We start from the raw sequence: 14,112 nt of genomic DNA, 5'->3' as shown, positions 1-14,112 counted from the left end.
ACTGCTCTGCTATTTAAAAATTCATTGCAAAAGCAAAAAGTGTGTGATCAGGTGCAAAAACATCTCTATTTAATGATATATTGTGTAAAAATCAATCGCTATGCCTTTGTGAAATCCTTGTCTTTAGTTCAAATGCTTTTGCACCAAAGCCGCTGACTTCTGCAAGTTTTAACCCTCGAGGCAAAGTGTAGGTTTATGCAAAATTTGAAAAAGATCCCTCAATGCATCCTTAAAAAACTGTCCTTACAAGATTGACTTCCAGAGTTGAATAAGTTAATTATTGAGTCAGAGAGGATATTTATGCAATGTTTGAAGAAAATGCCTCAAATCTATCAGGTTCACAAAGGATGGACATAAGACATGATGACATTGACATTTGACTTCCAAAATCTAATCAGTCCATCCTTGAGCCAGAGTATACTCTTGTGCAAATCTTCAAGAAAGTCCACTGAGGAATTCTGGAGATATCCCATCCACAAGCCAGGAATGAACACGAGGCACAATGACCTTGACCTTTTAGATCTAAAATTATCATCAGTTTTTCTTTTTGTCAGAGTAAGCATTTGTGCAAAGTTTGAAGAAAATCTGTCAACCCGTTCTTGTGTTCAAAAGCAGTTTCTTCTTCGTGTACAGATATACATTATTAGAAGGTGGAAGCATTTAGGAACAACAGCAACTTAGCTACATGTGGAAGACCGTGTAAAATCACAGAGCGAGGTCAACGTCGGCAACTGAACTTCCACTGGCATTAATGTTAGCACAAAAACGGTGCAGCAGGAGCTTCATGATTGGGTTTCCATGGATGAGCAGCTGCATGCAAGCCTCATATCACCTATTCCAATGCCAATGGACTGGTGTTAAACAAAGACACTGGACTGTGGAGTTTGGTGTGGAAGAACTTGACTGGCCTGCACAGAGTCCTGACCTCAACCCAAATCGAGCACCTTTTGGATGAACTGGAGCGAAGATTGCAAGCCAGGCCTTCTGGTCAAACATCAGTGCCTGACCTCATAAATGCTCTACAGAATGAATGGGCACAAATTCCCACAGAAACACTCCAGAATCTTGTGGAAAGCCCTCCAAGAAGAGTGGAGGCTGTTTTACCTGCAGAAGGGGGGCGACTCCATATCAAAGTATATGTATTTGAGTGCAATGTCATTGCAGTCCCTGCAGCACATTATACTCTAGAATGGGAAATTTAGTGTTTCTTTCTTATTTGCAGAACAATCACAATGAAATCTGCCTCAACTGACTCAGTGACCAGTCAGTTCTCTTAAGTGTCTCTTCTTTGTTCTCTTCCGCAATAATTGCAGTTTCATCAGCCATCATCAGCTCCAGCATAATACGTTCAGTTTCAGTTGCCATGGATTCCTGTACACAAACAAGCCTTTTGCAGCAGCTCCAAGAACAAAAGTAACCATATAGATAAAGTTAATCTTTATGTTTATAGTCTTTTTTGCTGCTGCAGGTCATAAAAAAAGCATCAGTTTTAATTTCAGTCTGGTTTGTAACCAGTTAAAAGCTCCTCACAAGACCTTTAAGAACTGGAATGTTAATGTTAGACTCAAGTTTTGTCATAATGTTGATCTCTTTCACTACAAAATACAAGGGTACATATTCTGTTGCAGTTGAATTCCAGAAAATAAAAATGAAAACTCAGGGTCAATGTAATTGGGCTTTTGCATTTAAAAATGTTAAAAAAAAAAAAAAACTCTTTGATGTCAGAGTGAAAACAGATTTCTGCAAAGTAATGACAATTTTATAGAAATTACAGCACTGATTTATGTGGAAAAGTTTTGATTTGGCTTGCACATTCTGACACTGCAGTTTTACTCTTTACAAAACTGCTCAAGCTCTGTCAGGTTGCACAGGGATCTGCTATGCTATCAAGGCCAGCCACAAATTCGCTCTTGGATTAAGGTTGAGGCTTTGACTTGGCCCCTCCAGAACATTCACCTTGTTGTCTTTAAACTATTTCTGTGTAGCTTTCTCTGTATTCTTCGGCTCAATGTCCTGCTGGAAAATAAATCTCCCAAGCCATAGTTCTCTTGCAGAATCAATAAGACCCCTATATTTGCTGCATTCATTCTATCCTCTACCTTTACAACCCTTCCAGGGCTGGCTTCTAAGAAGCATCCCCACAGCATGATGCTGCCACCATCGTACTTCACAGTGGAGATAGTGCGTTTGTGGTGATGTGCAGTATTTGGTGTCTTATCTGATGACCAAAAAAGCTCTATTTTGGTCTCATCAGACCAAAGAACTTTCTTCCATGTCCCCATGGAGTCTCCCACATGCCCTTTGATGAACTCTAGTCCAGATTTAATCTGGGTTTTCTTTAACAGTAGCTTGCTCTTTGCCACTCTCCCATAAAGCTTTTGTGAAGAAGCCGTTCAACAGTTAATGTAAGCAGAGTCTCTCCCATCTCAGCAGCTGAAGCTTGTAACTCCTTCAGAGTAGTCCTAGATGTCTTGGTGGCCTCTCTCAGTAGTTTCCTTCTTGCATGCTCACTCAGTTTGTGAGGACAGTCTGATCTAGGCAGAGTTACATGTGCCAAAGTCCTTCCATTTCTTGATGATGGATTTAACTGAACTCTGGGGGAAGTTCAGTGCCTTGGAAACCTTTTTGCATCCATCCCCTTTCAATAACCTTTTCTCTGAGTTGCTTGGAGTATTCTTTTGTCTTCATGGTGTAATGGTAGCCATGAATACTGATTAAACAGTGACTGGACCCTCCAGAAATAGGTGTCTTTATATTAGAATCACTTGAGACACATTCACTGCACTCAGGAGATCCCGGTTTTACTGATTTTGAGACTACTAGCACCAGTTGGCTTGACCTATGTTGAATTAGGTCGGTCACTTCAAAGGGGGTGAATACTTATGCAGTCACTTATCTGTGTAGGTTCTCAGTCATCCAGATCATGGTTATCCAGCACAGATCAAAGGGGAAAATGGACTGGGACTGATTTGTTTCCAGTCCAGTTGCCCCATTGATCAGTGTTGGATATGCAGTCATTTTTTTTTTTTAATTGACATTACTTTGTAGAAATCTGTTTTAACTTTGACATTAAAGCCATACTACATTGACCATGACTGGTTTGTAAAATCAGTGAAGGTGAAAACATGTGTAGTGTCAGCAGTATACTAGCCTCCCCTACGCTCATACACGGAGCAGTGACAGATAACATTTCAATGATCGGGGGGATACAGTGCTGCTGGTGTTCAGTGGATGTCACGCATGCTCAGACGTTATGATTAGTCTCTCAATTCCTCCCTCCCCTCCCCTTCCCTCCCTCGCTCTCTCTCTCTCTCTCTCTCTCCAGTGAAGCTGAGGAGGAGCATCTGTATCAGTACCTCAAAGGGAGATGGGTGAGCAGCAGCAGAAGCAGGTCGCCACCATTCGCGCATTTTGCTGCCGGAGAGTGAGCTAAGGTGACCGCAGGTGTTGGAGGGAGCGCGGGACGAGGCGAGGTGTCCTTGAGGAGAGGGTGCCGCAGGAGAAAGAGGAGGAGGTGAGCGTGGCAGCATTTAAAAAAAGGAGACGAAGAAGAAGAAATGGCCAAAAAGAGGTGATGGAGCAGGAGGGATGCTGGGTTAGTGACTGAGAAGTTCAACCGTCCACTCCTCTGAGGGAAAGCAGGTGAGCTATAAATAACGCACCTGCTGGTTTATTGACACAGGTCGGGTAATCAGCCAACCGTCCGTGTCAAACCACAGCTGGGTCTTCATTGATCGAGCCGCCGCGTGCCAAAAATGCACGCGCGTGTGGAGTGTAGGTAAGCGCGCGCGCTTGTTTCCCATTCAGGAATTCGTCATGGGTCACGGGTCGAGCTGTCAGCGTACGTTACAGCATAATAACGCAAACAGAGATGGGGGGGGGGGGCAAAAATCACCGTGCGTCACGGGCGGGGACCGAACCTGCGTCTCTGTCGCCTCAGCAGCCGTGCTGTGTCTGGACGAGCAGGGACGTAATGTTTAGTGAGGTAAAACGACGGTTTAATTGAGTTTGAATGCAGCGCAGCCCTTCTGTTTCTTGACACGTGCGTGTGAGCGCGTGCCAGCCCTTTGGCGTCACATGGGCGCATCTCCAAGGAACCTAGATAACCTTGAGAACAACATCTAACAGGCACACAAACACTTAAAAAACCACTCTTACACGAACATGTTTAACCGTACAGCAGAAACAGCCTCCTGCACGTGAGTGTTTACCTTTAAAATAACAAAGCACTATAATAATCACTCTTAGCTGCATGACATTTCAAACTGTTTAATTATTAACGGCATAAAGGCACCATCCCTAAAGTGTTTGCCCTATTTAAAGATGTTATTGATTTTAACTGCACTGAAGTCTTTACAGGATGTTTACTATGAAGAAAAGACAGCTTAAATATCAAATATCAAATAAGCAATAAAAAGGCTAAGGTTTCAGTTGTTTCTGCCAGATTTCATCCCTGAAAACCTGAGCTCCATCCACAGCTGCTCCCCCTTTGTGCAGGTTTGGTGTTTGCTCGTAGTAGCAGCTCACTTTAGGGTTGTGTAAGGTGTGAAAGAGCTTTTTAGAGCAGCAGCAGCAGCATTGCAGAGGTAGGCTGCATCACCCAGAACGGTAAATATTAACTGAAGAGAAGACAGGATCTCTTACTGCTCTTTGTGGTCTCACAAAGCAGCAGATCCAGTTTCATGTAACCTTAATGGAGGGTTAATGTCTTCTCAGATGTCATCCGTGCAAACCCATGCCTGTGATTTTTAATCATTCACAGAGCTGTGAAGTTGTGAAATCAAGTCCTGATCTGACTTAATTGTGGTCAAATTGCTGCAAAACTGACTTATATTCATGTCACAGAGGCAGTAAAACTTCCAGGAAATGTCTTCATAGCTTTCTTTTAAACTCAGGAGCGCAAATGAACCTGCTGAAAAAGCACTCAAACCTTCTAGCTGTTATAATTTGTAAAAGGCAATTCAGGCTGATTCATGGCAATACTCTACAGCCCCAGGGAGAGTCCAGGCCACGTATGCAGGCACAAAATCACGGCCTGTCCCTGCTGCCACCAAATAAAAGAAACTGCACCAACAAGGAAAAGAGAAATAGATCATTCACTCAGAGCTTTACCGATCAAGAAAACACAATGAAGCAAAATGGAAGACAATCTAGACGGGTATGCATTTAATCAGCTTGATTATTCACAGATCAATTCTGCTTTGTAGTTATTTAATCTATTAACTCTTTAGGATATTGATTTTCCTGCTTGGCCCTATAGAAATGTCAGTCAGTTTTTCTATCCTTTTAATACAGGCCAGTCTAAAATCTCCCATCCACTTTCACTTGATTGGCACAAATTTAATGTAGAAATTTCACTGTAAAATGTGACCCTTGGAGTTGACCTCTAATGCAGGGGTGTTCAAACTACAGTGTGCAGGCCAGCTGAGGCCCATGGAGTCCTTTTCTCTTAGAAAGGTTCTGAACTTAGTGAAACGACCTGGAAGTATTTTAGTGTCAGCCATGAAAAAGGCTGTTCAGTTCTCTAACTGATAAGGAAAGGTCCTTCATGATTCCCTTTATTATCTCCTTTAGCCTAAGAAACACTGGACCATCCTTTACCAAAGCAGAAAGAAAAAAAGGACCCACAAATCTTTGCGTCAACTTCAATTAAATGGGCGCACCTGTTGACCACTCATCCAAACAACGATCAATATGACCGTAATGTTACTATCACCGATTTAAACAACGAAATTCATCGTCAAAATTGATGATTCATGTGATACACAGTAGGAAATAAGAACAGAGGAATATTACAAATATGACAACTATCGTCTCATATATGATAACTTGCCTATCTCTTTTTTTTTCATTTTTTATCCAAACAGTAAATCCATCAGTCTTTCAGAGTGCATTTGTGATGTACATTTATAAATCGCAATATTATTCATCAAGTCGTACTGACTATGAAGAGAGTTCAGATTAAGAGAAACATTTCTGCTGTTCTAGATGTTCACAGTCACAGAGTCTCATTCTGGGGAGACATTAGGCTATAAAAAACTGAATAAACTTATCACCAAGGTTTTCACGTTTCATTCACTGCACTGAATACAGAGAACGCCCCAAGTATCATCCGCCTAGGGAAAATATAGTCAGATTTCTTAATCACCGCATTTCTCCTTTTCTATCCTCTTACTCCCACCTTTTTCTTGACCCTGGGATTTTTTTTTTTTTTGCGGGATTAAAGAAAGTGGAAAGGATTTAGGAGGTAATTTTTTTGACTTTACCGATGGACCCTTGGTGATTCAGGAGACTGATTAGCCATGAAGGAGAGAGAAGAAAACAGAGGAGAGGCTCAAATAAGGACATCTTTAGATACATGGAGATATAAAAAACTTTGGATTTGTTTTTACAAAATGACAACAATGTGATGGTAAAGTGTAAACTGTGCCCAGGCCAGAAACAACACTCTATCTGCCGTGAGCTCCACATTAAATCAGTCCAAACACCAACAGAGACAGCAGGCTAACACAAAGCTAGAAGCTAGAGACCCCAAGAGCCTGATTGAGGCCGAGTCCACATGTAGGTGGGTATTTGTGAGTTTTTCCTTATCTGTATTCAAAAATCTCATCCGCAAGCGCTGTGTTTTATAAAAAATCTTTGTCTACATGAATGCACAAAAATGCACTGCTTTATAAACACAGACTGCATGGTGGCACAGGGGTTTGCACTGTTGCCTCACAGCAAGAAGGTCTCTGGGCCACTTCCCAGTCAGGGCCTTTCTGTGTGGAGTTTGCATGCTTTCCTTGTTAATGGGTTCTCTCCGGGTACTCTGGCTTCCTCCAACCACCAAAGACATGCTCATTAGGTTAATTGGTGACTCTAAATTGCCCGTAGGTGTGAGTGTGCCTGGTTGTTGCCTTGTCAACAGTTATTGGATGAAATCTTTATTGTTTGTATCACATTTAAAGCCACATAGATGAAATGAGGCCTTCCATAGAGAGGTGTGTGCCTTTACAAATCCTGTCCAATCATTTTGATTTACCATAGGTGGACTCCAATCAAGGTGGAGAAACATCTCAGCAAAAATCAAGAGAAATGTTTAGTTTTAATGTTTGCTGTAGTGTTCCAAGTGCAGTGCACAAAAGCTGAAGGATGTTTTCCAAATGCTCTTGGAGCTTCCTTCATTATCCAGTCACTTGAGTGAGTGTGATAATGACTATTGGACAGAAAGGAGGCGATGTATGATGGCAGGTGTCCAGACAGAGCTTTATAAATAAAAAGCAACCCATGCCTGTCCTGTCTGTTAATGAAGGCCAGCTTGATTTGTCATACAGGATGCAGTGATGAGTGGCGTCATTGGTAATGAATCTCAGGGCAGAATGATACGCTGAGTCTGATGGTCTAAGAGAGCTAGTGCCACGTCACATATATCCCACCTTTTTGTTGAGCCATAGCACAAACCACTGTTGGTCGATGATGTCCTTTAACATTGTAATGCTCAAAGCTGTAAAATCAAGTTAACACTGGGGGTTGTCTTTGCATTTTCACACATTATTTTAAACAAAAAATCAGTATGGGTTTGAGCTGTCAATGGAGAAAGCATCATAGCAAAAACAAAAAAAATCAGTTTAGAATGGAGAAAAAGAATTGTTGATGTTCACAAAGACGGAGGAGGATCTACAAAGTTCCCCTGTGTCTTTATGCACAATGGGCCTAACCTGGTGTGGAAACATATGAAGGCTCTGTAACAGTTTTGGACTGGAACAGGTCCAGATAAATGGAAACCTTGTTAATTTTTGGCCCAAATCTGGTGCAAAACCGGGATAGCCTGTCCCAGCTTTGAGTCAGATCTGGACCAAATAGGGCCGCCTTTGAGCTGGATCTGGGACAGATTTCTTTGCTACCTATATCTCTGATAGAAAAGACATTTCCCCCAGTTCCAGCTAAAAATTGGCATAGCCTGTGTCGGCTCTATGTCAGATCTGGACCAAATATTGCCAGCTTTGAGCCAGATCTAGGCCAAATGTCTTAGCTATACATTCTTGGTTGCATTATGCTGTGTCCAGCCTTATTTGATGCAAGAGCGTTAAGCAGTAGTGATTGCTAGGTGAATCTGGCTTGCTGAGGCAGACTGAAGTCTGCTAAGGACAACTTAGTGAAAGATCCTGATACTGGAAGCATGTCCTTTGGTCAGATGAGACTAAGCTAGAGCTCTTTGGCCGTAGAGATGTTGCTAATGTTTGGAGAAAGAAGGGAAAGGTGCAAAGAATGCCATCCCCACAGTGAAACACAGCAGTGGGAGTATTATTCTGTGGGGCTGTTTCAGTGCATCTGAAACTGGGAATCTGGTGGAAGGAATCATGAGGAAAGAAGGATATGTGAAGATTTTTAAAGAAAACCTCATGCAGTCAGAAGTTAAACTGGGTCAGGGTCGTTGCTTTGTCTTCCACCACAACGACAATCTAAAACATACATTCTTCTGGTAAAGAACTACCTCCAGAAGACCGTTATTGACTATCCCGTACAAAGTCCTGACTTGAATCCCATTGAAAATCTGTGGGGTGAACTGAAGGCCGAGGTCCATGCCAAAGGACCATTAAATCTGGAAGAGCTTGAGCGACTTGCCAAAGAAGAGTTGGCTGGGATTCCTCAGATGTGTCTGAGACTTGATGAAAATTATAACAAACAACTGCAGGCTGTTCTCCAGCAACCAGGAGACACAACTGACTGTTAGCCTCAGGGGAATAATAATGTAAACCCTGGTAGTTTATGTTTTTGTGAAATTATTGTGTTTCAGTCAGGAACACTCTCATATTTTACCATTTTATTGCAAAATGCATGTGCAGTTTTACTTGACTCTGCTCAAAAGATACTCTCTGGTTTAGTCAAGCAGCATGCTTTGACTTTCCAGGGAGCGCATACCTAAATATGGATACATTTATGCTCATGCGTATTGCATATAATAAATTTAGTTCAAAAGCAATTAATCCATGTTAACTTTAATCTGAATATAAATGTGCAACAAGCTTTATGCTATAAAGCAGTGGTTCTCAACTGGTGGGTTGGGACCCAAAAGTGGGTCACGGAGCAGCTTTCAGTGTGTCTTGAATGTATGTTTGGAAAAAAATGGTGGCAAAAATCTATCAAGAACATGCAACCATACTGTTTATTTTACTCTTTTTTATTGTGATAATGGGTAAATTTAAATGTTTTATCAATAGTCTAACTCATGTATCTCCTTTTCTTGCAATAAAAGAGATGCTTTTACCTTGTTAGTTAAGTAATTTTTCAAGATCTCTGGAAAATTGGCTAAAATGTTCATGTTAGCATTAGACAATAGGGGTGTAAAACATGTCAGTTTTGCCTGCCTCCTCTGTTCCATCCAAGATCTTAAGTGTAACATTTTGATTTACTAAACGTGCTTTGTTGAAAAGTTTTGGAAATTTGGGTCACGATTTGTCATTAAAGATATTGGTGGGTCCTGAGGCTAGAGAAGTTGAGAACTCTAAAGGAGGTGGCTGGGGTGGAGGAGGTAACGCTTTGCCAGCAGCAGCAGAATGGTGCATCAGCATTAATACAAGCAGGGATTAGAAGTAGAGTGAGAAGTACGTTATATTCAAATACACCACTGTGTGGCGAAAAAGAGCTGTGATTGGCCTGGGAGATGGGAGCTGGCTAACGCTAGGCTTCATTTCTGTGTGCAAAGTAAAATACCGTATTTTCTGGACTATAAGTCGCTCCGGAGTATAAGTCGCATCAGACAAAAAATGCGTCATGAAGAGGAAAAAAACATATAAGTCGCACTGGACTATAAGTCGCATTTATTTAGAAATTGACACACCATTGTCCGTGCTCTGATAGAGAGGCGGTTGTGTTGCATGAAACGGTAACACCAAGAAGGCCCACCTGCAAAGTCATTTATATTCATCTCCTTGGCAACTACCAGGGCGTGGAGACATAACTGCACCGATGACAAGCCTCTCCCTGCAGCACGTTGTTCAAGCACCCATCTGTGGACTCGTTCCTCCAGCTCTGCCATCTTGCTTTCAGCCTGCCATTAGCTTTCTTTGTTTTCTTCATTGCAGTAAGATTAACCTCTGCTTTTCGCCATTCCCTCACAAGTTTCTCACTCACTCCAAACTTTCTTTCTGCTGCTCGATTCCCATTTTCATTAATTTTTTTCAGTGGTACAGGAGCAGCATATAGTTGTCACAAGCCCAGAGCGTGCTCTCGCGGCTGTAGACGGTAATGTTTACTCCTCGTGTATGTCAGTCAGCATGAATTAACATTTAGTAACATGTTAAATTATATATGTTTTGATATATAAGTGGCACCTGACTATAAGTCGCAGGACCAGCCAAACTATGAAAACAAGTGTCCAGAAAATACAGTAATCTAAGAATCGAAAAAAAAGTTGGATGTTTGGAAAAGCTGTGTTACAAATTCCTTGCTCTGTGTAACAGAACTTGGGACATGCTTTTTCCTGCATCATTTCTATACAAAAATATAGCACTCTTTGTGTTGCATATCATTTCTTATCCACATATAGTTTATATTATTTAATCTCTGCAGAATGCAGTGTTGTGCATGCATGCTTTGTGCATTCTGTCCATTGAACTGTTTGCATGCAGTAAAGCTGAGATTCAGGAAAATTCCAGTGTGAGGTAGCCAAATTACTATTGAGTAACAATTTGCAACTCCAGGGAAATAACTGCGCGCCATAGGCTTATTGCCTTTGCATGAATAAACATTGTGTCATGTGAAATTATCCCCCACTCCCAGAGGAACCAGTGGGCCACTGCGTGTTTTACAAGCATAAATGCAGCAGTGGGGATGTCCTGTGTAAGGAGCAGACTGTTCTGCTGCGAAGAGCTAGTACTACACAGGTTACAAGCTAGTCATGTGTGGAGTAGGACCTTGAAGGGAAAAGCTAAAGAGATGGAGGAGTGAAAGATGGATGGAGGAGAGCCAAAAGTGAACATTTCTGTTGTATTTTATTCTGGAGGAAAGAAAAAGGATGGAAAAATACAAGTAAGGAAAATTAGTCTCAGATGGAGAGGGAGGCTGAAGGCAAATGAGGCAGGAGGTACTCACTTATGTAACTGTCATTGTCAGCAATCTCCAGCCCTCTGTGAAGGTCATGCAATACAAAGAGACTAAGAGCCACGATAATCACTAATCTCCCATCATGTCTCCTGTGGTTCTGCCAGTATGAACTTGATGTGAACCCTCATCACTCAGAAAAGACACAATTAGGGTGTTTGCTCAGAGCTTACGTGGACACGCTGCCAAAGACGTGGGGTACATGGAAAGGCGTGAGTCACTTCTATTATTATCTGGGATATGAAAGATATATGAGATACCAGTATCTCAGAGAGCGCAAGAGAGCAGAGAGTCTGTGTGTAAAATATGTATTGAATGTGCCTCTAAAAATGTGCTTTTTTCCTTTCAGGTGTCTGTTGTTTCAAAAATGGAGTCCACTCACCTCCTGAGCGGCTCCAAGAAGAGAGTCAAGATCCACCCTCACACCGTCACAGCCAAATATGCCACCCACGCCCCCTACTCCCCCCAACCCGGAGTGCACACTCATTTCCCCCAGCCTGGAGACGAAGGCTACGATGACGCTCCGTCTTTTGAGGACTTTGGTTCCTTCCTGGAGGAGACGTCGGACAGGAAACATCTGACCGAGTCCAAGAGGTGGCCTTTGACTCTGTTCAGCTCCAAAGACAAGGACACAACCAGCAGACCTCAGGCTGCCGGGGGAGGAGAGACAAGCGATGGAGGAGTCAGAGCGGCAAAAGGGTCTGGGAGAGGAGTTGGGGAGCAGCTTGCAAGTTTCGGAGAGGCATCTGTGTCTGCGTCCAGGCTAACGTGGGTTGGGTTGCTTGGTGCAGCGTTAGCTCACGGTGGTTTGATCGTTCTGACACGTCTCGCCTCTGAACGCTTCAGCCTCGGCCCCCTGTTCCTGCTCATGGTTCGCTCCATCGTACAGCTCGTCTCCTTGGCCGCACCCCTGCACAGGGGGGAGAACCCTTTCGGACCAGATGGCTATCGTATACGTCTGCTCTGCTACGGCATCACCTACTCTCTCTCCCTCTGCTGCGCCTACTCTTCGTTAAGCTTCGTCTCACCTGGGAATGGCACAACTACCTGGCGTTTAGCGACCACGGCGCTGTCAGCCATCTTGGCCTTCCTGCTCCTAGAGGAGAGGTTAGGATTAGCTGATGCAATCACTGTAGCTGCAGGACTGTGCGGTTTGGGGCTTGTGTTGCTTCCCACTGCAGACGAAAGCAACACGGATTCACCGACTGATCCCGTGGTGTTCTGGCGGGGGGCGTTCGGATGGTCTCTCTCTGCTCTTGCAGGGCTGTGGATGGCTCTTGCACTCGTCGGGTATCGCTCCCTGAAGGAGAGAGTAGGGGTTGGCACTGCTTTGTTCACAGTCAGCTGGACGGGCTGCCTGCTCGCCCCAGCCACCTTGATTCTCCTTCAGGAAGGCTGGTCCTGGCCTACGAGCACCCCGGCTTGGGGCGTCGTTCTAGGCCTGGCTGCCTGCTCGGTCACAGCCTTCCTGGGGATGACGCACGCCCTCACACGTCTCCACCCGGCTCTGGTGTCCGCTTCTCAGAGCTTGGAGATACCTGTCGCCTTGCTGCTGCACCTGGCCGTGCTCCCGGTTGCTCCGACTGCACCTGAGGTCGTCGGGAACGTGATGGTGATACTGAGCGTGGGCTGGCTGGTGGCGATGAAGCTGCTTCCGTCCCGTGGTGGAGGACGCCGCCAAAGAGAGGAGTATGAGGAGATCTTGGACTCCCCAATTAAATGAATGCCACCTCCTCCACTTCCCCTCACTCCCTTCTCAATAAGATTGTTTCCAGTGTACATAAGAGACTGCTAAATGTTTCTTGGAGCTTGATTGATTTTGTATTGTCCTTTTTGCTTTTGGGAAAGTGCCAATATTGTCTTGTGTTGTAACATTGTGACGTGATATTAAAATCTCTCTGAAGAATGCTCCTTGCTGCTTGTAATCACTATCCCGCCTCTTTAAGACTGCTTGCATAAGTGTATAGACTTTCATAAGAGTGTAATGTCAGTCACTTTAAGGGTTAGACGAGGACTGATGCCATCTTTTTGGCTGCAAGCTGCTTCTGAGGGAGAGGCACAGAACAGGAGATGGGAGCAGTGGAAGATAAATGGGAGCGCAGGGAGAAGATGATTGGATTGGCACTCAGATAAGAAGCCATAGAGAAAGAGGAGTGACAGCTGATGAGGAAACAGATGAAAGAGAAGGAAGCGAGGGTAGAAAGCGAGGCAGCGTTGGGTGATTATTTTGCTGTGTCTGGCCAGCTGGCTGATAAAGACTGTGCCATTACAGCTAATAACTACCTGTCAGACACGTAATCACCGTCACTCTTCTTTTGTGGGTCTCTCATCGTATATTTTCCTCACCATTAGCCCACAGCTTTTATTTTCCTCCAGGTCTTGTTTTTGCTGGGTTTAAATGGAATGAAATGACATGAAAAGCTCCCATTTACTAGAATGTACTTACACAAGCTGCACAGATGGAGGCTTTTAATAGAAACAGGTGCTTCAGTGTGTGGAAGTCTCAATGCTCCTCCCTATGTTGACAGACAAAACCATACTGATATTGCCTGCAATTCTCTAACTGGCTTCAGATTTACGTGCACAAGCACGTGCATGCATAGATGCATTTAAAAAAAAGGTTCAGTGTGGTTAAAGCTCATAAGTGGTGAAAATACACGAGTGATGGTGCAGACAGATTTAAAAGCTTCTGCAATGGCTTAGTGGATGTTTATGAGCCAGACTTGAATGTAAACTGAGGACAAAAACAAACAAGACCATCAGAGATAAGACTGACTGTTCTTGTGTCACAGCCCCAATTCCAAAAAAGTTGGGGCACTATATAAAACGGGATGCAATGATTGTTAAATCTCATAAACCCACATTTTATTCACATTTGAACATGAAAAACATTTCAGATGTTGAAACTGATGCACTTGCACTTTCATGGAAACATTACCTCTCTTTGAGTTTGATAGCAGCAACACATCTCAAAAAAGTTTAGACAGGGCAACAAAAAGCTGGAAAATTAAGTGGTGCAAATGAAAA

At 43.4% G+C, this 14,112-nt stretch overlaps 1 protein-coding gene across 1 annotated transcript; it reads left to right on the top strand.

The window, feature by feature from the left end:
* The first annotated feature begins 3,377 nt into the window (after window positions 1-3,377).
* slc35g2a (solute carrier family 35 member G2a) lies at window positions 3,378-12,991 on the top strand. Its single transcript, XM_041813061.1, has 2 exons — window positions 3,378-3,642; window positions 11,435-12,991. Exon 2 carries the CDS (start codon window positions 11,453-11,455, stop codon window positions 12,806-12,808), a length of 1,356 nt encoding a protein of 451 aa, XP_041668995.1. The 5' UTR covers window positions 3,378-3,642; window positions 11,435-11,452; the 3' UTR covers window positions 12,809-12,991.
* The last annotated feature ends 1,121 nt before the right edge of the window (window positions 12,992-14,112 follow it).

This window comes from Cheilinus undulatus, linkage group 18, assembly GCF_018320785.1.
Source record: "Cheilinus undulatus linkage group 18, ASM1832078v1, whole genome shotgun sequence".
Taxonomy (NCBI): Eukaryota; Metazoa; Chordata; class Actinopteri; order Labriformes; family Labridae; genus Cheilinus; species Cheilinus undulatus.
The sequence above is the reverse complement of the archived record's forward strand: the minus strand, read 5'-3'. Positions and strand labels throughout refer to the sequence as shown.